The sequence below is a fragment of the Dermacentor variabilis genome, chromosome 3, assembly GCF_050947875.1.
Source record: "Dermacentor variabilis isolate Ectoservices chromosome 3, ASM5094787v1, whole genome shotgun sequence".
In the NCBI taxonomy this organism is placed as follows: domain Eukaryota; kingdom Metazoa; phylum Arthropoda; class Arachnida; order Ixodida; family Ixodidae; genus Dermacentor; species Dermacentor variabilis.
In genome coordinates this window covers 158,078,725-158,101,766 of record NC_134570.1, presented here as the reverse complement: position 1 = coordinate 158,101,766, position 23,042 = coordinate 158,078,725, and the positions used below count along the sequence as shown (strand labels likewise).

The 23,042-nt window shown below is 48.6% G+C and overlaps 1 protein-coding gene across 1 annotated transcript; it reads left to right on the top strand.

Moving 5' to 3' along the window:
* Positions 1-10,916: 10,916 nt before the first annotated feature.
* Positions 10,917-12,156, top strand: LOC142574843 (uncharacterized). Its single transcript, XM_075683846.1, has 2 exons — positions 10,917-11,500; positions 11,567-12,156. The coding sequence occupies exons 1-2, from the start codon at positions 11,212-11,214 to the stop codon at positions 12,154-12,156; spliced, it is 879 nt and encodes a 292-aa protein (XP_075539961.1). The 5' UTR covers positions 10,917-11,211.
* Positions 12,157-23,042: the final 10,886 nt, after the last annotated feature.

Below are 23,042 nucleotides of genomic sequence, written 5' to 3'. Positions count from 1 at the left end.
GACTCCAAAGCTGCAGTCCACAACTTTGCGAAGGGTCGCATCTCCTCCTCCGCGCTCAGCATCCTTGAGCACTCCCCTCCCCCTTCTCGTCGTATCCAACTCCTCTGGGTTCCGGCTCACGCGGGGCACCCTGGCAACGAGGCGGCAAATTCCATCGCTCGCGAGATGACAGACCGAGCTGGCCTCCTCCACTCCGGGATGGACACGCGTGACTCCCTCCTCACATTCCATGACATCACCCTTCATTACCGCAACTCTCGCCTAACCCTCCCTCCCCCTCACAAATCCCTGTCTAAGCTCCAACAGAGCACGTGGCGCCATTTACAGGCCCACACTTTCCTCTCTCCTGCCCGACTTGCCCTTATTCACCCCGGTGCCTTCTCACCTGAATGCACGCTCTGCAGTCACCCACGAGCAGACTATGCTCATATTCTGTATTCGTGCCCTAAACACTCACCCCCTGCCTCTTGGCATGTATCTAGTCCGCAGCTGTGGGAGGCTGCTTTGGCCAGCTCGGAGCCGGATGTCCAGCTACGGCTAACGATCTGGGCAGCGGAAGTCGCCGCCAGGCATGATCTGGTGGCCACGACCGGCAGCCTGAAGGCCACCCACGGAACGGCGGCATCTTAATTTCCTTTTTTTTTGGCCTTCACTAAATAAAGTTTGTACCACCACCATTAAGAGGAAGCTTTAGCTCGGGCCCAACTCCGACGCGGCCTGTTCAAATACATGTAAAACGCAAAAACGTTTTTATGAGATAACCCCTGGACCGATTTTGATGAAATTTGTTGCATTTGAAAGAGAAAGTTAAATTCTAGTGACTGTTGGAAGCGGAATTTCGATTTAGGACTTGAATTTTCTTAGAACGATTTTCAAATATTTGACCGTTTGAAAAATATAGAAGCACGAAGTTTACAAATTCATAGCTCTGCATCAAGAATTGATATCGCGGTTCTGTAAACAACATCCATTCGATCATTCAAAGCGGACAAATTCAGTATGTCATTTTACATCTTACGTGAATTTCTTACGTTGGTTACAATGGTTTTGCAAAAGTTGTATTTCCCTATGATTAAATTTTTTTATATTCATGTGTAACATATCAATTTTGTCCGCTTTAAACGTACTATTAGATGCAATTCACAGAATTGTATTATCATTCTTAGTGGTTGAGTTACAGAGTTGTAAACTTGATAGTGTCGTTTTTTGAAAATTTACGATTTTTGCCAATTTTTAATAAGAAATTGACCACCTAACTCAAGAATTCGATACCAACAGTCACTAGATTTTAGGTTTGTCTTTTAAATGCAACAAACCTCGTCAAATTTGGTGTAGTCGTTGCCGAGAAAAACGAATTCTCCTTTTACATGTATTTAGATAGGAGCACTCGAGCTAAAGCTTCCTCTTAAGGGGCCCACATACGCAGCTTCGCTGGACGTACTTCTTCACTGAGGAAGGGCACGGAGTTTGTTTTAACGCGAAAGCGTTAAGGAGCTCGTGTCGCAAAAGAACCGGCGTCGGACGTCGTTTCAGCAAAAGACTTTCGAACCACACATACCCAGCCGTCCAAGTGGCGCAAGGAACTTGCTGTACTAAGTGTATTTGTCAAGCTGAAATACATAGAAAAATACTAAATTATCATTACACACTACCTACAGACATGATAGCTCTCGGATTGTAATTTGAATATACGAGAAAACTTAATTCTGTTATGCGAAAACTCAAACGAACCCTTTTTCCAGCGTTTCTACAATTAACAGACCGTCGACGGCGTCCGATATTTGCGCTCGCCGGCGCGTGAATATCTCAGAGTCCACGTAGCGCCATGCCCGCTTCCTTGAAACACTTCCACAAGGCGCTCGGCTCCGCCGCATTGCTGCCGCCGCAAGAGGCCGCGTTTCTACCATAAAGCCCGCTTTCGTGCATAACGTTGGGCGCGAGCGTTACCCGGTAGACATTACGGTTGCATACGCTGCAGTTGCCGGGAAGTGTGAGAAGCAGTCAGGGATCTTTGAATGCTATCGCGTTCCACTCTTAAAGGCGACCCTTAAGCATCTTACAAATTCTTATCGCCCTTGGACTTTATACTAAAACTCACGATGACGCCGACGGCAGAAATGCGCCTTGAATGTCCATATACTTGATATCGCAATAAAACATATATGGCATACCTGACTAGATCAAGCAGACTAGGTGACTGTCACCGTCCCGTTTCACAGGGGATGCCAATAAATCACCATCGTCAGCAGCATCATCAGCGTCGAATCCAGCCACATGTCACGCGACGTGACATGCACGCCAACTAGCGTCAATAGGTGCAAACTTTGCATTGGTGTCCCGACATGTAGCATGTAGCAGTTGCATGTAGCAGGAACTGGTTAACTCAAGCACGCTAGGTGACTATTTGTCACCGCCCCGCATCAAAGGGGATGCCAATAAATCATCATCAGCAACAACACAGCATTGTACCGTGCCACGGGTGTAGGGATGTGCGCCACGTATTCTGGGTAACTGCGTTTACTATTCGGTACAATTTCTGGCGCCTCCTCGCAAGAAGAAGCGAGAACCTCTGCTGAAGAAGCGAATCGTAGAGCTAGGCGCGCGGCTACAACCAGGCAACGGCGGGCTCAGCAGACCGCTTTGCGGAGAGCAGTACAAGCCGCAGCTCGCCGTCGACGCCGGGCGGACAGTTAAGATCGTACTCGTGAAAACGACGTCAAGAGACTTCGCCGCGAAGACCCTGTAGTGCGTAGTGCCGAAAATGGAGCTCCTATGGAGACGCTCCTCCAGCTTACGCTGTGACTGCGCTGGGTAGGCCGCACAGACATGAGGCTTTTTTTTTTTATTTGAGCTTTAAAGTTGTCGCCTGACGTGCAAGATAGATGCTGTGATGTTTCTGGCAGGGTAATCTAGCCTTCTACAGAGCCTTCTCCCTCGTTTCTATCGATTCCTACACTAGTGACCTCTCAAATTCCTGGTCTATCCTAACGTTCCGCTTAATCTGCATTGACCTCCGTTTTCGTACCTTCAAAAGCTAGATTCCAGGGTCATTCATGATCAAAAATCATCGCAAATGCACGCGCAGAAAAAGAAAAGTTGAATGAAAGAACTTCAGAGACAAGCGCATCACCACCAAACGAATTTTCATTCGACAAGAAACGTATATAAGAACAGAGAGAAACGAGGGGTTCAGGAAGCAATATATTGAGTAGTCAGCGCTTTTGTCTCGAATTCTTTCCTTTAACCAAACGCATTGCTTTCCCGCACTTCATGCTTTTTGCGATGCCTTTCAATCTCGAGCCCCGACTAACTCGCCCAAATTGCTACGGTAGATCTGACTTGTAATGAACGCCATGGTGCAGGGCGCCGGAATAATTTCTACCTCTTGGGGTAACAATACGTCGGCCAAACCGTGCTTTCGTATTCTAGCCCGTTGGAATAACACGGCCATCGCTTCCGTGGTCTCCAGGTTAGTAACAGAGCGCGCCTTAACTAGTGTGCAAGTGCTTAAGGTAATGGCAAAGTAGCCTGAGCGTCAGGGCATGAAAAAAGAAAATGTCACAGGAAACACACCATCGTAATGCACCAAGCATGCAGCATGGCATATGTGTATAGAAAATAATCTACATATCAATGTCATCTGCTTATTGCGGAAGCAGAATGCGCATGCTTCTTCAAGTCTAGCTCGCTAAACCTGCTAATCGCACAAATATAATAATAACACGCACGCACGCACGCACGCAAAATAAAAAAAAACTAAGTAAATAAAACAGGGCGTATACAAAACAGCAAAGTGTGCCTCGAAAGCTAATGACGATACCACTGCCCAGAAAGGTGACTATCGTGCAGACAAGTAAGCCAATTTCCCTTTGACATTGTGCAAGTATCCTTGGGATCAGTGGGAAATGCCTCCTTGATATCTCTAGTTTGTCGATCTCTGTAAAGGTATCCAACGTCTACTAAATATTCAAGTTGGGTAAAAACTAAATCTAACAAGAAGCGGAAGAAGAACATCACCGACATTCGCACAAGACGCAGTGCCGTGGTTACGGCATTGTCGCAATTAACCTCCGTAGAGAATCGTTACTGTAACGTCCTGTCTGTATAGCGTAAACGCAACCGCAGGAAAACTGAACTTCACATAAAACGCACCGACCTTTCAGGCACAAAGCTGCTATCACGGTACATTTGTCTAAAATAGTCCTGAGTGAGCTGAAGTTTCTCGAATATAAACGTCGCACTATACAGTACGAATTAACTGATGTTACTTGATACATATATTGTGCAACGAAATACTTTGTTGTGCCATGGCAAAGAACACAAACAACATATCTTCTATGGTTTGCTTTGAACATAACTTCATCCTAAAGCTTACCGTATTCTAACACCGTTATTGTAACGCACTATGCGATTAGCGTACTTTGTATAGGCATTCTGTCCATCCTTCGTCTCTCAACGAGACAGTGGTCTCAGCCGTTTAGACGACAGACCATTCTCTGAAGCAGAGATCCCGGGTCCATGGCCGAGGGAGTTAAGTTTGTAAAGAGAGAGAGAGAGAGAGAGAAAAGGTAAGCGGAAGGTAGGGAGGTTAACCAGATCACCGAAGCGTTAACGCGTTTCTCATACGCAACCGAACTAGTCGCACGTTTGACGCATATACGTGAGCAATAACGCATTCATCTGTGGTTGTGGCGGTTGCTGGGCAGTGATTCTCGTGTTTCCTTCTTATATTTCCCTTTCCCCACGTGTGCCACAGCCAACCAGGCGCTACCTCGGTTAACCTCCCCTGCCTTTATTTTTATCTATACCTTTCTTACGGTCCGCGCGGTATGAGAAAGAGCTGGATATTTCCGCAGCCTGGGCTCGCCATCTGGTATTAGGATTTCGAGCTTTTCAGTATTAGTGTGCTATGACAATGTCGTGTTATCCTGTTTTATCGGCTGCGGTCACAAAAATGCTTGGGAATTAAATGTTTTCTCGGATCGCGCGGTCGGTAATCATTTGACGCCGACTCTAGATAAACATCATTTCGTCTCTTTCTTCCCTTTCTTTTTTGTTCGGCAAATGCTTTTGCTGTGTTGTGTCAGCACATGTGCGTACTAAACCACTTGCTCCAAGAAGCACACAGCGCGTTTCGTCGCCTGTATAAAAAAAAATTGTGGGGTTTTACGTGCCAAAACCACTTCCTGATTACGAGGCGCGCCGCAGTGGAAGACTCCAGAAATTTCGACCACCTGGGGTTCTTTAACGTGCACCTAAATCTAAGCGCACGGGTGTTTTCGCATTGCGCCCCCATCGAAATGCGGCCGCCGTGGCCGGGATTCGATCCCGCGACCTCGTGCTCAGCAGCCCAACACCATAGCTACTAAGCAACCACGGCGGGTCGCTTGTGGACCTGAAGTGGTTTATAGCATAGCATTTCATGCAATAATTACTAGACGGGGCTCTGGAGGTAGTGCCTACGAGAGGTGCAATCTGGGTGGTTCAGCCAGCATGGTAATTAGGGGAAGCACATAAATTTGTGTAAAACTTCGGTCCTTCTGGCTCCTAATGGCTCCGCGACCTTGTATATCCATTTTCAACAAGGTACAGTGTAATAAATAGTGAAGTAAGCATTATTAAAATTGCCCCATGGCAGGCTTCGAGCTGCCGACCTCTACCACAAAAGGCGAATGTCGAAACCATTACGCCATGGACGCTAGCATTGAGAATCGACATGAAACGCCCTGATGAACTTATTTATTACGCCACGAACGCTTGGCGCGCTCCGATTTGGCTACAACGACAAGCTGAATCGTTTTAATTAGTAGAGATTGTGTGTGTTCGCGGCGTGTTCTGCACTTCGAAAAGTATAGATTGCTCTTAAATTTACGACAATGAAGGCACACAAAATGTAATAAACGAACCCACAAGAACCTATAAACCCACAGGCACAAAGATCAGACAAATCAATGTACTTCCCATCATTCCCCTGGTGGCTGAACGATTGCAGCGGCGGAGTTCCCTCTAGTAATTACTGTAGGAAACTCCACGGTTTATAGGATTTCGCGTTCACGCAGAAAAACAAAAAAAGAAAGCTACGGTGGTGAAACTCGCAGGTACATGAACGATAGGTTGAGTGAGCACAGACGCAACGCAGACGTGATTGCGTGTCCGGGACATTTGGCAGATCACCACCGCTAATGCCATGTTGCCGCCCCCTTTTCGATGCTGCGCATGTTCTAGGGCAGATTAATAAAAGAAAGAAGTAGGCTATTACATGAAGCCTTTTGCATAAGTGGGGAGAGAAGCAACTGTATCAGTGTGCCATCATTCGGCATGACAGAGAAACATCGGTACGGTCTCGTTTTTCAAATATTTTTTTTTTCTGTTCTTCGTTCGTTACTCACCTTCAATCCATCAGTTGGCGGTTTAGCGTCTTTCTATCCACTTTCTTCGTTCCTTAGTGTTTTTTCGACGTACTTCTCATCATTCCCATGGTGGCTGAACGATGGCTGCGCCAGAGTTCCCTCTAGTAATTATTCTATGAAACTCTTCGTAAGTAAATCAACCTAGTAGTGCGATTCTGTAGGTTTCGAGGCCCTAAAGTGAGGTAAATTTCATGCGGGCACTACACAGCAGAAGCTTGCTCCAGCGTAGGTCTGATTAATGATTTGCATGCTAGTAGTTTTACCTGGGCACGGGCTTTTCGTAAGCGACGTTAAAAAAATGCGAGGTTTTTCTTAGCAGATATAATAATGTTATTCACATGCAAACACCAGTCAAACTCGTGAGAAATGGGGACACCTAGGTATTTGAAGAACTTAACTGATTCAATAGGTTTGTTATCTATTACATAAGAGAATATGAATACGGTCTCAGTGGGTGAATTGCCTCTGCTGCTAGTCATCCTGCGCCCCTTACGCACCAAAGAGGGGTAAGAAGATGCCGTCTGCGATGGTCCTCCCGAGGTCCGCCGGGCTCTAGTTCAACGGACCCGTGCTGTCGTCGATATCGTTCCAGGTACTCCCGACTAAGGGTCCCTCCTACACTTTCACTACCATTTTTTTTAAATAAAGATATTTACTCTCTGTGGGTGACATGGCTCCAAGTCCGTTGCGAGCCGGCCCAAGCTAGCGCCGACATCCGACGAATGGAACACGTCGTCTGCTTCCCGAGTTGCATGCCTCCCATGTGTGTCGCCATCATGAGCGGAGCTTGTGGCATTATGAATCCTTTCAACACGAGTCCGCAGTGCGGCATCCATCGCTTACCCGGTGCATTGGCGTGAATGAGCGAACACAAAGACCATGTTTCGTTCGAGCCTCGGATATTGTGTGATTGCCATAGAGCTAAGCACGAGAGGAAATCTGCTACTTGTCACTCGGTGCGACAACACAGAGCCGCGCGCAGATATCTAGACAAAGCGTCTAACACGCTATAGCACAGCAAAGGCTGGAGACACCGTGAACTCGACCGTAAGTTGAGGGACAGCGTCTGGCGCGTCGTAGGCGCCAAAATCTGAAGTAGTGACGTCTACGCCAACATCCAAAATCAAATTTGAACAGCGCGCCAGTAGGCGGATCGTTGTGGGCACTGCCCGGCTCCGCCGTAGCCTTCGCAGTACACAGCATTGAAGGAGCGGGAGCACCGCGAAGGGGATCATAGGAGATGTTTGATTGTCAATAACTCCGCTTCTGCTGAAAGCATTGAAGTACAATTTGCTGCGAAGGATTTCTGGAACAGTCTGTCCTAACGTCAAATGCATCTCTGCATATCGAAGAAAAGACGTACAGGCCACTTTCAATAGATTTTATAGCATACGATCGGTAGGGATTGTTTTTCAACAAACGGCTTTGGATTTTCCTTCTATGAGCGTAGTTATAAATAATAGAATACTGTGCCCGTCACGCACTCCCGGCAATATCCTACTCCCCTCATGACAACCATTTCGACATTAGTGAACCGGGCACGTGAACTAGATTCTTTACAAAGCAATAAGTACATTATAGCGAGAGATATATAAGCTATTTCCTGGTTTAAAATGGTGTAGTATTAGCCGTTCGTGAACTATATTAGCCACAGAAGGCACAGATTAGTTCAGAAGGGTGTCGGTCTAACAACATTGGCACAGAATAATCACAAGATCATCACAAGGCTATCACAAAGTTAGTTCGTGCAGAAGGCTATGCAAAGCTCGTATAAGGTGTAACAATAACGCATCGGTTTGACAGTGGCGTTGGAAGTGCAGATTACCACATTAGAGAAGTTTTTACGGTGAATGCTCACTGTCGCTCGCTCACCGACTCGTCCGCCTCTGTCGATGTGGTCTTTCCTGTACGTTTTGTCTGTCGTGAAACAGAGCCAACTTTTCAAGTCATCAGCAAAAGGAGCAGAATTAACGAGAGAGATCGATGCTCACTTTCTTCGCGAATGTGATGCTATATATGCATTGAAAAACTGCGTATGTATCGAAATACAAAAGTGATGTAATTAATGATGCAAGGTTACCAGGAGGTGCCTGTGAGTACGGTTGCGCCGAATGTTATGCCAGACAGCCCACTGCTCGCTGGGTAGACGGCGGCCAGAGCACTGGAATAAATGGTTCGAGGAGTTCCTCGTTCTGCAACATTTTGATCTGAGCTTCTTGGTCAATCTTGGATCTCGATTCCAGCTAATCTTACGTGCTAATGCAAGCATAAAAATCACCATTCTCATGATTAAATTGCATTAATCAGTGGTATTAGTTGAATTTCCACAATATTTCAAACACCTGTGCTTTCTTATGCCTCCTTCATTCTTCGTATAACTTGTCAGGTTATCTACAGTGAGTGGCGCTGTCTAAATTTAAGCGTAAAGCGGGCTGTTAGCATTTATGACCGCAAATAGGGCATACGTGTGTGTGTGTGTGTTTATGTATGTATGTATGTATGTATGTATGTATGTATGTATGTATGTATGTATGTATGTATGTATGTATGTATGGATGGATGAATGAATGAATGAATGAATGAATGAATGAATGAATGAATGAATGAATGAATGAATGTTCACCACCTACTCAAGCAGCAGCAATAGTAGCGCGTCTCAAGTGGAACGTTCCCGCCCCGTGATCGCGGTCGAGGCCTGTTTCTCGTCGCGCTAGCGCACAGCTACTCAAGCTAAGGTTTGGCTGTGTGAACGTGTGGGAACGTTTACACCGACACGGATGTGTGGCCAGCCCATCGTGCGGCTTGCGGTTGGTGCCACGCGCTTCACCAGCTGATATTGGAGTGTTCCGCTTTCAATGCGCAGCGCACGTCGCTATAGTGACAGATTATCATTCGCTTGACCTGCGGTGTACGACACTCGACGAATCTTTGTACTCAAGTGGTTGTGCGTCTCGACGTGATCAGACACATCGCGCTCTCCTTACTTGTCTAGAGGCAACTAGCTTAGGTTCATGTTTGTAGCATTCTTTTTTTTGCTATTTTCGAATGAGAAGACCTCAGACACTATCTCTTCTATTTTGACATTATTTAGTAGCCTGACCAGCAATGACCGGCCCACTGTGCGTGACCTATATGCTGTGTGCGTTCTGCTTTATTCTTTTAGATTTTGTCATCTTTCGCTTTCTTCCCATCTTTCATTTCTATGTTTTGTCTCCTCCTTTCATAATAACAATAATAATAATAATAATAATAATAATAATAATAATAATAATAATAATAATAATAATAATAATAATAATAATAATAATAATAATAATAATGTACGTATGTATGCGCGTGCACATTCATGCACAGTCCTCGGCAATTCTAAAGCGATACGCGGAGTGCGAGGCTGCCAGCAACTTGTGAAAAAAAAGAAGTCAAAATTGGAGAAACCTAGCGCCAAGCAAAACACTGACACTGGCGAAGACCAAAGGTCAAATTTCGAGCATTGCGCCGCCACGCGACACTCCCCACGGCTGCTGACGCACCGAAAGTGTCGCGGAGGGACTGTTTGACACGCGCATGCGTGCTCCGTTAACTTTTGCTGTCGACTATGCATTCGGGTGCATGTACGTACATGCACTCGAGCAAAAGCAGTTTGGAGATCAATGGTGCCGCTATTTTTTTTTTCTTTCTCCCTTCTCAGCCTTGATAGGGTACTGAAATCGAGTGGTACAACCAACATGCGGGTGTTCGGCCATTGCAACACGTCGAAGCATTTCCACATTGCCAAGCTGTACCAGAAGAAAATTTTTATTTTCTTTGCTGATTACGTTATCTCCAGATTTCGGCTCGCGAGTGGACTTGTGCATGTATGCATGTATGCGCGGGCGTGCTTAGGAATCACGTATGCGCGGCCTTGTAAGCGTTAATCCGAACCGCTAAACGCGTAAGCAACCACGTTTGCATGCGTGCCCATGGTGAGACAATAAGTAGATTAATGAATACCTTCAGTAGGGGCAGAGCGCGTTTGACAGGCCGTGAAATTATGGAACGCAAACGGCAGCACGAGTGCGCTCCATCTCCTCCCGCCCGACCCCTCCTATGTTCGCCCCGTGTTGTCCAACTGGCACCGCCAGGTCATACTCGCCGGTCGAGACCCAGCGGGTGGCGAACAGCTGGCAGCAGCGGAGCGGGGCGATGCTGGGGTTCAAACCGCCTCCCCCTCTGCCTTCAGCACCGTTAGTCCCCCTCCTTCACCGTCCTTTCGTGATTGGGAGAGGAGGGCGGGACGGCGCGACGCTATCGACGGCAACGACGCCTGGCGGGCGCTTGGCGGCGCCGCGCCGCCCTTTTTCGAAAAGGAGGCCCGGCGGCCGGTCTCTGCGTTCACTCACGCGCGTCAGCCGCGACGGGCCGCCGCTAGCAGCGCCCGTGCTGCCGACCGCGAGGGTTCAAACACCGGGGAGCAGCGCAGTGTGCTCGAAATTTTCGAAATCCCCTGGGAAGACGCCGTCGAGAAGACGGACACTGGATGACAGCGAGCGCCTGCAACAACAGACGACGCTGTTCTTGCAGACGAAAGAGATTGACTATAAGAACAGATTTCTGTCGTTCCTGTGCGTGCGACAGAGAAGAGGTCAAAGTGTAGATACTATATCGAACGTGATACCTCGTGGCAGGTGTTAGGAGTATCGAACCGACAACTAGTCTCACAGAAGAGAAAACAAGTTCGAGTACTGCTTCGAGCAACGGTAAAGCAGACGACCGACGACGCTCTTTCGAGACAGACGATAGCGAAGCGAAACGAAGAAGAAACATGCCGAGGGGCTTCCTCCTCCAGCGCTACACTCGCCACAACTCGGACGGCGAGGACAACCGCTCGGACTCATCGTCTTCCTCGGACGACCACGAGGACGTCGTCCGATTTGCCTCCTCCCCGCCGGCAGCCGTTGTCAAGAGCTGCGAGTCGCTTCTACTCAGGGCCAGCGCTCTACTACAGCCGGACCATGCGTCTCCGCCGCAGTCTTCTCAGGAAGCGGCTAAGAGAAAGAAGCTCTCTCCCGCGGGTCCACCGCCCCTCTTACACGGAAGCCCTCCACGGAAGAGCGCCAGCGTGGGCGCTCCCCACAAAAGCTCCTCCAATGCGTCCCCTTCCCCGCACAACAACAAAGCCGGTGGAGGAAGCACCGGCGGGACGGCAAGCCCGAACGGCGCCGCCAAGTCGGCCGTGCGCCGTCTGCTCTTCGACGACGACACGCTGTCTCCGGTCTCCGGCACCTTCATCCGGCCCTACAGCGACGAGGACGACCTGGAGCTGGACGAAGACCTCGACTACGACATTCCGGCCGCGCTCAATCCCGTGGTGGTGAGCGAGGAGGCGCGCGCCGAGCTCGCCAAGATCGAGAACAAGATCGGCGCCTACGTGTGCCGCCTTTGTCGCCAGCGGTTCGGCGACGCGTTCGGGCTCGCTCAGCACCGGTGCTCGCGCATCGTGCACCTCGAGTACCGGTGCCCGGACTGCGCCAAGCTGTTCAACTGCCCGGCCAACCTGGCGTCGCACCGCCGCTGGCATCGGCCCAGGAACGAGACGGGCGGCAGTGCGTCGCCCTCGGCAGACTGCAAGCAGCAGCAGCAGGGCTCGTCCACCTCGGACGAAGAGGCGGCAGGGCCGTACGCGTGCCCCGTCTGCCCCAAGAGGTTCCGCAGGCTCGCCTACCTCCGCAAGCACGCCAACGTTCACGCGCAGGCGGAGGCCACGTGAGAGTGGGGCGACTTTCTCACGGTGAGTGAGTCACGACGTTTCTTTTTTTTTTTTTTTTTTGCGCTCGGTTTCGCGTCACCGCTTTTGCGGAGCACCCGTCCTCCGTCTCCTTTCTTAATATCTTTGACGCACCTACCGTGGCCCGTGCTCTCATGAAGCGCGTACGTCAGAACTGTTCGTAAGAAACGTTCTATAGCCAATCTTGACGCTAGGTATATCATTAGGGAAAGCGACCGGCCAATAGAAAAGAGCCATTGCGAACGCAAATCTTCGTAAATTTGGCTCCAGGGTGCGTTTTCACAAAAAGTTCTTAAGCAGAAATTGTCATTGAGAGCAAATTCTAGCCATTCCTAATGCTGAACGTATGACTGGCGAAGGTGACCAGCCAATGATCAAGAGCACTTTCGAGCAAAAACCTTTTGTGAACTTGGCCCGTTCTTTCTGGTAATGTCAGCTTCAATCCCATCACTGGCGCTTATCCCCATAGGTGCTGTCGTTCTCTGTCGGAAATGCTGCGTCGTGTGGCAGAAATAAACGGCCCTTCATTGAAGTGACGGGGTAAACATTGCGATAAGAAACGACGTTGTAGGTGGTGGCACAGAATGCAATGGAATATATATTTGTATATAGACACAGGCAAAGGAACGTTAATGCGTGTGCTGCACGTGGAAAACATTTTGACAGCCCCTATCTTGCCGTAGACCTGCTTGAGTGACCCCGTTCTCATGGTCAGGTTGGTCATATCGAAAGTAAAAAAAGAAGAAAGAACCTAATCCGGGAGGATTGTTATTACAAGCTTCTGCGTGGTAAACAGAGAGCGGGAGGAAAATGCACGGCATGTCCCTGCAGCCATAACATGCCTCGATATCAGCTGCGTGAAATAGAGCACAGTAAGGGAGAAAAAAAGAATATCCTGCGGCAGGGCTTTGTTGGTCGCGTAGAAGTGCCACTATGTTGTCATATAATTATTGGCCCTTTGCGTGCCTGCAGCCTAAACGTGCCGAAGTTGGAGCGTGCGAAACTTTGGACCTCGATATTTGAGCAACGATTGGACAACGTTGGAACAGGTGGCTTTCTCGTATTGAAGTTTGTGCTGCGCTGTGCTGAAGAAAAGTCCTACTCGCAATATTAAAATCCAGAGCGCATTATTACTAAATCCAGTATTAAAACCCCATATTAAAATCAAGAGCCCCAGCGTAGTACTCCATCTTTTTCATGTCAGCTGGGGCGATCACCTTTTAACGCTGTCGCTTTCGTGTACAAAAGAAGGGTGGGGGGGGGAGACGCTGTTTATCTAGAGTCGGTGTCGGAAGGTTACCGACCGCAGGATCCAAGAAAACATTTAATTTCCAAGCACTTTGTGACCGTAGTCAATAAAACTGCATAGCACTACATTGATTCAGCGTAATATTACTCAAAGCCTCGAAATCCTAGTACCAGATGGCGTGCCCAGGCTGCGAAAATGTTCAGTTCTTTTTCACGCCCCGTGGACCATAATAGAGAGAAAGATAAGAAAGGCAGGAAGGTTAACTGTGGTCGCGTCTGGTTGGCTATAGCCAAACGTGTGGAAAGGTAAATATAAGAAGAAAGAAGTGAAGTCACTGTCCCGCCCCCGTCACAACCGCAGATGAATGTTGACCCACGTATATGCGTAGGCATAAACGATCGTCTAGTCCAGTTGTGTTCGAGAAGCGCATTACCGCTTCGATGATCTTTTACAAACTTCACTTCTTCGGCCGAGGTCCTATGATCTGTGCTTCCGAGGACGACCTGTCTTCTAAGCGGTGTGCAGTTGTGCAGAATGTGCTCTGTGGTTTCATCACACAAGGAATAGTTGCCTGTGGCGCTGTTGGCCATTCCGATGAGGAGTGAATAAACGTTCGCGGTCCGAAAAGTTGCGACACCGACTGTACATTGTGTACCTTTCTACTTGAAGTCAGTTGCTCAGGAAAACACGTGAAATAGCCTTATGATACTCACTGTACGACTCGCACAAACAGGTCAGACGAAAGCAACGGACACAAAATTAGGACTGTTACGGCCCGGTTTGATTGCTTCGTTGTGACGTTGTAAAATAAAGCAGAAAAGAATGGCAGCGAGTCTTCGAGTTGTCGTGTCGCTCGAAGTTCTACGCTGTCGTATCACGTGATGTCAAGGTCATCGTACACAAAGCAATGAGTGAAAATTTAATACGTAGGACGGCGAATGAGAAAGTCTTTGCCCTTATTTCTTTTAGCCAAATTGCGGCTGTAAATACGCAGTCAACATATTCATTCCCAGCGGTGCACCTTTCTAGGGCCGGCCCGGCCTTATCTGCCACTAGCTCCGCGGCATGGCGCTGCTGTCAGTTGTTGAAGATGACGGTTGTGCTTCACACGTCCACGGCGTACGAGCAACGAAGTGCGATTCATTTCCTATGGAGCAAGGGACGAGCGCCCATCGAAATGCACAGGGAAATGCAGGCCAAGTGTGGGGAAAGGTGTCTCGCTTTGAGAAGTGTGAGGTGGTGGTGTTGTGAGTACGCAAAATGCCGTGAAGACTTGCATGACAATGAGCGTCGGGGGAGGCCGCGTGCGCTGTTTGACTCACGACATTTCCCGCATGGATGCAATGGCGAAAGCAGATCCGTGTGTGCACTTAAAGGACATTTCCCAGGAGATGGGCATTTCGTATGGGAGTGTTTACGACATCGTTCGTGGGTCCCTACGGTACCGGCAGGTTTCATGTCGGTGGGTGCCTAAGCAGTTGGATTACCTGAAAGGCAAGCGAATGATTACTTCCCTGAATCATCTGCAACAGTATGCCGAGGAGGGTTAAAGCTTCCTGGGCCGCATTGTTACTGGAGATAAAACGTGGACACTGCTTTTCACGCCAGCATCGAAACAGCAGAGCATGGTGTGGAAACATCCGGGTTCACCTGTGACAAAAAAAAAAAAAAAATCCGTTCAGTGCCATCTGTTCGTCTTCTGTTAGTCTTCGTGTTAACGGTCTTCTGGGATCGACGAAAACGCCGAGGAATTCTTGATGTGGACAACGCGGTTATCCTCCACGACATTGCGAGGTCGCATGTGGCAATCAGAACCGCCGACAAGCTCCGTAGCTCCGCTCATTTAACTGGGAGAGTAGGGACCACCCACCATAGAGCCCGGACTTCGTCCCCAGTGATTTCCACGTTTTTGGTCCGCTGCATGAGTTCCTAGCAGGACAGCGATTCACGTGCAACAGTGAAGCCAAGACACCAGTCCCACCATGCTTCAAGAGCCAGCCGGACAAATTCTACTACAGGGGCACCTCAAATTTAGTGCTGCGATGAGACAGATGGTCAGAACCGGGGTGGTGACTATGTGGGAAAATAGCGTAAGTTACGTAGAATAGTAAGTATATTTGTGATTAATTGTATGTAACTTATTTTGGCTAATAAAAAATAGAGACAGATGCTACCTGGTTCGCCCTCGTAGCTTGTACTAAGATAAGGCATTTCCAAAACGAGCAACTGGCCTCGCCCGCCAGGGTCAGCTCGCGGTAGCCTTTTGTATATATGACCTGCTGCACAGCTGGGATGCTGAATCAGGGCATGCAGTAGGACACCTGAGTGTGACTTTATCGTGTTCATTCACTCAGTCATGTGGAGATGGCCGCGCATCATCCTACTCCGTGTGAAGGAACCACCCATGCATTCAATCAAATCTTTATTCAAATCAAAACTGCTCCTTGATCGAACTTTCGTTTGGTGGAAGAGATTACCTCCTCTCTATACTGTTGCGCGTCGATGCACATTCTCGGGCTGCAGTCGCTGCAGTGCTTTCGAGGTGGGTTCATGCGTGTGCAAAACAGTCCAGAGGGTATTATGGGGGCGGTCAGGCAGCTATTCTTTAGAATATGTACACAGTAAGTTAATCGCATAATCCGTAGTAATAGCGATGTTACGATATCACAGGTTTTACGATGAGGTTATGTTTAAAAAAAGAAAGAAACAGGACTTGTTGTTTGTGCACTTTGTCATATTACGAAGTATTTCTGTGCAGAACATATGTTTCAAGGAAGAGAAAAGAATGTGTACCACATACTGCTACCCTCATGTTTGAGAAGCTGTAGCTCACTCACGACTATTTTTCGACAGATGCGCAGTGTTGGCAACTTTCTGTCTGAAAGACCGACTCGTTTTATGTGACGCTCGCTTTTCCTGTGGTTGTGCTTACGCTACACGGAAAGGACCTTACAGCAACGTTTCTCTACGGGAGTGAATGACGGCGGTGTCATGACCGTGCCCTGCGCCTCGTGCGAGTGTCATCCGTGTTCTTCTCCTTCTTCTTTGTTTTCGCTTTTTTTTGCCGCACTTGAATATTTGGTAGATATAAGAGACCGTTAAGGGATCAACGAACTAAAACTATCAAGGAGCCATTTCCCATTTGTTCCAAGGACACTTGCACAATGTCACAGGGAAATTACTTCACTGTTGTGTACGATATTTATCGTTCTGGGAACTGGTATCGTCATCAGATTTTCAAAGCGCACTTTGCTGTTTTGTTTGCCCGGTTTTCTTTATTTATTTATTTACTTGCATTTGTGTGTGTGTGTGTGTGTGCGTGTGTGTGTGCGTGTGTGTGTGTGTGTGTGTGTGTGTGTGTGTGTGTGTGTGTGTGTGTGTGTGTGTGTGTGTGTGTGTGTGTGTGTGTGTGTGCGTGTGTGCGTGCGTGTGCGTGTGCGTGTGCGTGTGCGTGCGCGTGCGCGTGCGTGTGCGCGCGCGCGCGTGTGTGTGTGTGTGTGTGTGTGTGTGTGTGTGTGTGTGTGTGTGTGTGTGTGTGTGTGTGTGTGTGTGTGTGTGTGTGTGTGGCGCGATGATTAGTGAGCGTATGTATCTCGGTGCCATCTGTGCTATGTGCAGAAAAAGATAAAGAAAACAACCTTTGCTTGAGCATAATCGATCGACTGAAAGATGTGACCATAAATGAGCTCCTAGCATGTTTTGACCACTGCCGAAGCTGCGTTCACACATTTCACAACGGGGAACGCACAAAAGTCAAACCGCTGAAATTATCGCCTTTTAACGCAGATGTCAGGGGTCTTAAGTAAAACAGAACTTTCATGCTTGCCTTTTGCTTCAACCTTTCCACTGCTGCTGCTTGTTGCTTGCTGCGCGGCGCGCAACAAACTTCTTGTTCGCTGTCAGGGCTGAGTCCTTGTTTTCTTTTTTTTTCTGTGTTGCGTTTTTGGGCGTTTTTGTTTTGTTTGGTTCGTCCTCATTACTTCAGTTATATAAAATTAATATTAGCCTGCTACGCATGGTCGTAGCTAGTAGTGCTAGCTAGTTGTGCGATTAACTGGTATACGCAGATAGACGGGGACAACCACGCGCACTCTGCTTCCGCATTAAGCAATTCACATTGACATCAAGATTACTTTATATGCACATATGCCATGCTACTTCCTGCATTATTATGGTGGCTTTCTTGTGGCTTATTTTTCATGCTCTGTCGATAAGGCTGCCGTACCAGAAGCATTTGCACGCTAGTTAAGGCGCTCTGTTACTAACCTGGAGACCACGGAAGGGGTGGTCGTATTATACGAACGGGCTAGAATACGAAAATACGCGTTGGCTCACGTAAAGTTACCCCAAGAGGTCGAAATTATTCCGGTGCCCTGCACCATGGCGTTCGTTATGACTCAGATCTACCATAGAAATTTGGGCGAGTTAGTCGGCGCTCGAGATTGAACGGCATCGCAAAAGCATGAAGTGCGGGAAAGCAACATGTTTGCCTTATAATGAAAGAATTATAGACACAAGTGCTGACTACTCAACATATTGCTTCCTGAGCTCCTCGTTTCTTTCTTTTCTTACATACGTTTCTTATCTAATGAAAATTCATTTGGTGTGGATGCGCTTCTCTCTAGTTCCTTGATTTAAGCGCATAATTTCTTTTCACACAGGGGCCTTTGCGATGATTTTTGATCATGCGCGAAGCTCGGATCTAGCTTTTAGAAGCTACGAAAGCGGAGACCCATGCAGTTTATCGACCACTTGTTAGACTACGATTAACCGAAACGCTAGGATAAACCAGGAACTTGAGGGGCTACAAATGTAGGAATGGATGGAAACGAAGGAATATAGAATGCTAGATTACTTTGCCAGAAACACCGCAACATTTTTTTATTACACGCCAAGTGGTATCTTTAATGAAAGAAAGAAAGAAAGAAAGAAAGAAAGAAAGAAAGAAAGAAAGAAAGAAAGAAAGAAAGAAAGAAAGAAAGAGAATAGTATCTCAACTGGAGAAGCCGCACCATTATTAGGCAGTTCAAGTAGGCAACCTGCTTGGTGGCTCTGAGGATATGGTGCTGCTGGGCATGCACGAGGCGTTGGGTTCGATTCCTGGCGGTGGCGCAATCCTCTCGATGAGGACAGATTGCACAAACGCTCGTCTACTGGACGTCCGATGCAAATCAAATAACCCTAAATGGTCAAAGCTCTTCTGGAATGCTTCACCACCCTTGAAAATAAATCATGATGAAATCACCGAGCAATGTACGAATAAGCTCAGTACGTCCCTACCACGCACATGCTACAAGGTTCGCTCTAAAAAAATTTACACCCTTTGGATTGTATTTTGTCCCCAAACAATAATCGTCATCTGTCTTGCCCGCATTTCCTTTAACGCTGCCAGCCCGGCACTTCCTATTCACGAACGGCTTGCGCGTTATCAGCATGACAGAGCATTATCGACAGGAAAGTAGCGAGCGCCGAGTTTTCAAGAGAGGAAACGCAAGCAAGGCAGATGACGATTATCGTTGTGGGACAAGATAAACCCCATAGGGTGTAAAATTTCTTTTTGGCGTGTTCTTAGCAACGCGCTGCTACATTCTTAAGCAAATGTACACCCTTTGGGCTGTATATTTGCCACACAACAATAATCGTCATCTGTCCTGCTTGCGTTTCCTTCCTTGAAAACGCTAAGCAAGATTTTTTCCTGTCTAGAATGCTCTGTTATGTTGACAACGGGCATGCCGTTCGTGACTTGGAAGTACCGGGCTCGCCGCGTTAAAGAAAGGAAAAGCGGTCAAGGCAGGTGACGATTATTGTTGTGTGGCAAAAGGGTGTAATTTTGCTTAAGAATGTACTTAACGGTAAGGTAACTTAGGGAGACATTTCCGTAATTTTTTTCCTACCATACCATGGAAGAACTCACAACACTGTTCGTTTGTAAGCGCTCTTTGCCGTTGGCTGGTTGCATCCACTAATATTATTTCCCGACGTTGCCACAGGCTAGCTATAGCGTCGGAACGTTTCTGTAAATTGTAAATACGGGCTGGCCTCCTTCCCCCGAAAATGGAATCGCCCGTACACGAATGCCGCCAAATGCGCGGCTATATAGCGGGAGTTTTGTGCGCAAATGCGTGTGAACGATATTTCAAGCCTCGTTATAATAAGGGTAATAGATGTGGAGCTGGGGGGGAGACACCGAAGTACACAGAACCCGTAACCGGTGATCCGGAGTTATCGCGCTCTGCGAAATCAGCGGGCTGCTGCGAGCGTCGAAAATGAGTAGAAAACATGTTCTACAGGTATGTGTTGCTGCTTTGAGGTACGGTGTACGTTTGCATGTCTGTTTCTTGAGTTATTTTTCGAATAGCAACGTCTTTTCGATGGTTTATGAAATGCCATATTTTGTAAAAACTTTCTGCGCATATTCATTTCTTTTTTTTTTGGGGACCTACTGAAACCAGGTTTCCCCTTTCTCCGCAAGACTCTGCCACTGTGTCCGGTACGGGTCCTGTCAAGCTTCACTTGGCATTTAACGCCTATGCCCTTAGCGTGCATGTTGTGCAGCGGGCATTGCCTCGCTGTTGAAGTTGAAGATGGCGATGACTCTGAAGCGTATTGGAAAGGAAACTTGGAAACGGGAGCCATCGGGGGACCAGGCGGAACGATTAAGTTCCTTTTTTTTTTAATGATAAAGGGCTACACGGCGCGTGGGAGCGAACGGCACGTGAGAGACAGCCTTCGAGTCCTTCGGAAAATCGTCAACCCGCTCAGTGGGCGCTGGTTCGTGCAAGCGCGATACAGGACCGCAAGCGCAGACACAACCACGACAGCGTCAGTTGGCAGTGCTCTGTCCTCGCGCGGTTCCTTTTGTGTCCCGCGTCAAACGCGCACTGCGGGAAACGCCTTCGTCCCGTGGCGGGCACAACCAAATTGAAGGTGTCGTCACGACGCGCTCCTCTGCACGCCTGCATGGCGCGTACACATATATGTGCACCCCCTGGCCGTGCGTATACGACAGTTCGCACTCCCCGCGCAGGTTGCCGCCTCGCAGCTCGACGCGACCTTCGGCCACACGCAAACGCCAGACGCGAGACGGAAGCACGCGGGAGGGCGAACGAAATGAATAATCGAGTCGAACGCGGATGCCTGTGCTGCGCGGGACGCATTGCGGAGAACGCGCGCGATTTCGCCGTGTACAGACACGGCGGGCTGGCCGTCGATATAGCGTTATGAGCTCGCATAATAAGAACAGCGAGGTGGGAGGCTCGCGCGAGCGGAGTAAACGGCTCGCGTTCTCTTCAAAAATGCACGCGGACGATGGCATCTGCGAGTCGCCGCGCAAGGCGCACGCTCGCTTCCACCGCCACGCTGACCGGCATCGATTACGACCGGCGCCCGGTGGCACCCGTATGCAATATGCATTGTATATTCGTTTGCCCCGGTGAGCGGCCCCCTCCCGTCACCGTGCCCTGCCCTGCAGGGTATGAATATAGACTCGGAATGAAGCGGCAGCTGACGCCAGCGAGCAGATGTGTTTGCAGACGCGCGGTAGGACTGCGGGGGCCGTTGAGTTTCGTGCTAAAACTGCTAAAACAAAACTACCGTGGCGCAGGTACACTCCCAATTCTTTGCAAACACATTCCGCTTGCTTGGCGGCACCTACGTGCAATGAGATTAAGAGGTCATGTACGCGCAGCACCGGTACGGCAGTAATGGAAGCCGCACCCCACTGGATGTGTTTGCCGCCGAAACACCATTTCTGCACCCATGTTTTTCTTTTCTGCAATTTTTTTTTTTACAGTGGTTGTATGAGTGGAACGCCTTTAGTGCGCAATTACTGCCTCTTTGTATTCGAAGGGCGGCGGTCTGAGCTAGTTGTTTTTGGATTCTTATAAGTCGTTATAAGATTCTTATAACAAGACGACGACGCGCGCTTGTGCGCGTTTTTAGAACGCAGCGCCCGTTCCTGGATTAAGCGACGGCGTCCTTCGGCGTAACCGCGCGAACGCGCTCGTGCCAACGCTCGCGCGGTCGTCGTAGTCTTCTTCCACAGCTGACCCCGATTCCACTCGCCATGTGCCAGCGCTCCCATACTGTCCCTACCTCTGCGAAGGCGCTACCCACTGCCATTGGGTGCGGTGGTTTCGGTCTCGAATTGTTTGCCTCAGTATATGGCGAAATGAAAACGCCTATCGAGCTGCACTCACATTTCACATTAAAGAATATCGTAATCGACGGGCACCCTTTTCTCGGCCTTTCTTTTTGGATCGCTCTGAACTACCTTTGTATTTGTTCAGGGTGGTAGAATGTTGTTATATGTGCAAGGTATACTTAAACTGGGGTTTTACTTGCCAAAACCCAGGATTCTTTTCGGGGATGGGGTTGGGGGGGGGGCCGCAGCCCTTGGGTATCTGCCTGAAAACCACGACATCACTCCGGAAATTGCGACCCCCTTCGGATCTTTAACGTGCGCCTAAGTCTAAGTACACGGGTGTTTTCGCATTTCGCCCCCATCGAAATGCGGCCGCCGTGGCCGGAATTCGATTCCGCGACCTCGTGCTTAGCAGCCCGACGCCATAGCCGCTAAGCACCCACGGCGGGTCTGGAACCCGGAAGAAAATGGCATAGTTTCGGTACCTGCGCACGTGACCGCACGACCATGGGTACAAGCAGACGAAGCGGAAGTACATCTCTCTTGCTTCGGTGCGAAGTAAAACAAAAAAACAAGCAAAACATTCTGTCTGTGTGTTTTATTATTTCTCTATACTTCAATTCGTCAATTCAAGCAACAAATCGCACAGATAACAGATGTCTTGAATAATTCTCGAAGTCACGTGTGACCACGAGCGACGTCACACTGCGGACACGATTACGTAGGCGCAGGAGCCCGACCACGTAGGGGCGCAGGAGCCCGAGTACGTCACCGTCCCTCTCCGGGCGGATTCGCCGCGAGTGAAGAGGGAAATGGCGTTCGGATTGAAATTTCAGGCCTTTCCGCGGCGCGTAGCGATGTAATTCTTTGCCAACGCGATCGTTGGCGCGCAATGTATGCTCTGCGCTTGTCAGCTCAAAATGGCCAGACCTGGTGAGGGGCCCTTTAAGGGCTTGTGACTTGTGTGACTGACTTTGAACGCTGTAGCGCGTAGCATCCCGTTATCGTATGAATTTAACTGATTTTATTCTGTTTTGTTTCTTCTATTACCTTTTGTTCCTTTTTCCCCTTATCCCAGGACATGGTAGCCAGCAGGCTCTTACGCTGGCCAGCCTCCCTGTCTTTCCTCCCTTTTTCACTCTCTCTCTCTCTCTCTCTCTCTCTTTGGTTTAGACGCCGCTTAAGCGCCACTAGCTCTCATTGTGCAAACTGGTGTATAAAATTATAACCAGACTTTGCACTCTGTCACAATGAAACGAGCAGCGTTCCGTGATTTCATTGTAGAGTCAAAATCCTGCTTTATCTATGTACAACTGGACCAATATATAATATAATATTAGCGCCGTGACAATCGTTACAGACATGTCGTTGGAGGAGACACGAATAAAAAGTGGCAATATGATTGAACGAGTTCTTGGATTTCGTGTACAAAGGCAGTGGAAGCAGGGGAAACTCTAACAACAGTGAATGCAGTGC

Excerpts from the sequence above, each read along its gene's own strand:
- LOC142574843 (XM_075683846.1), top strand. The coding sequence starts at position 11,212 with ATGCCGAGGGGCTTCCTCCTCCAGCGCTACACTCGCCACAACTCGGAC. Across the intron at positions 11,501-11,566 it reads CGGAAGCCCTCCACGGAAGA|CCGGTGGAGGAAGCACCGGC; the intron begins GCGCCAGCGTGG and ends ACAACAACAAAG.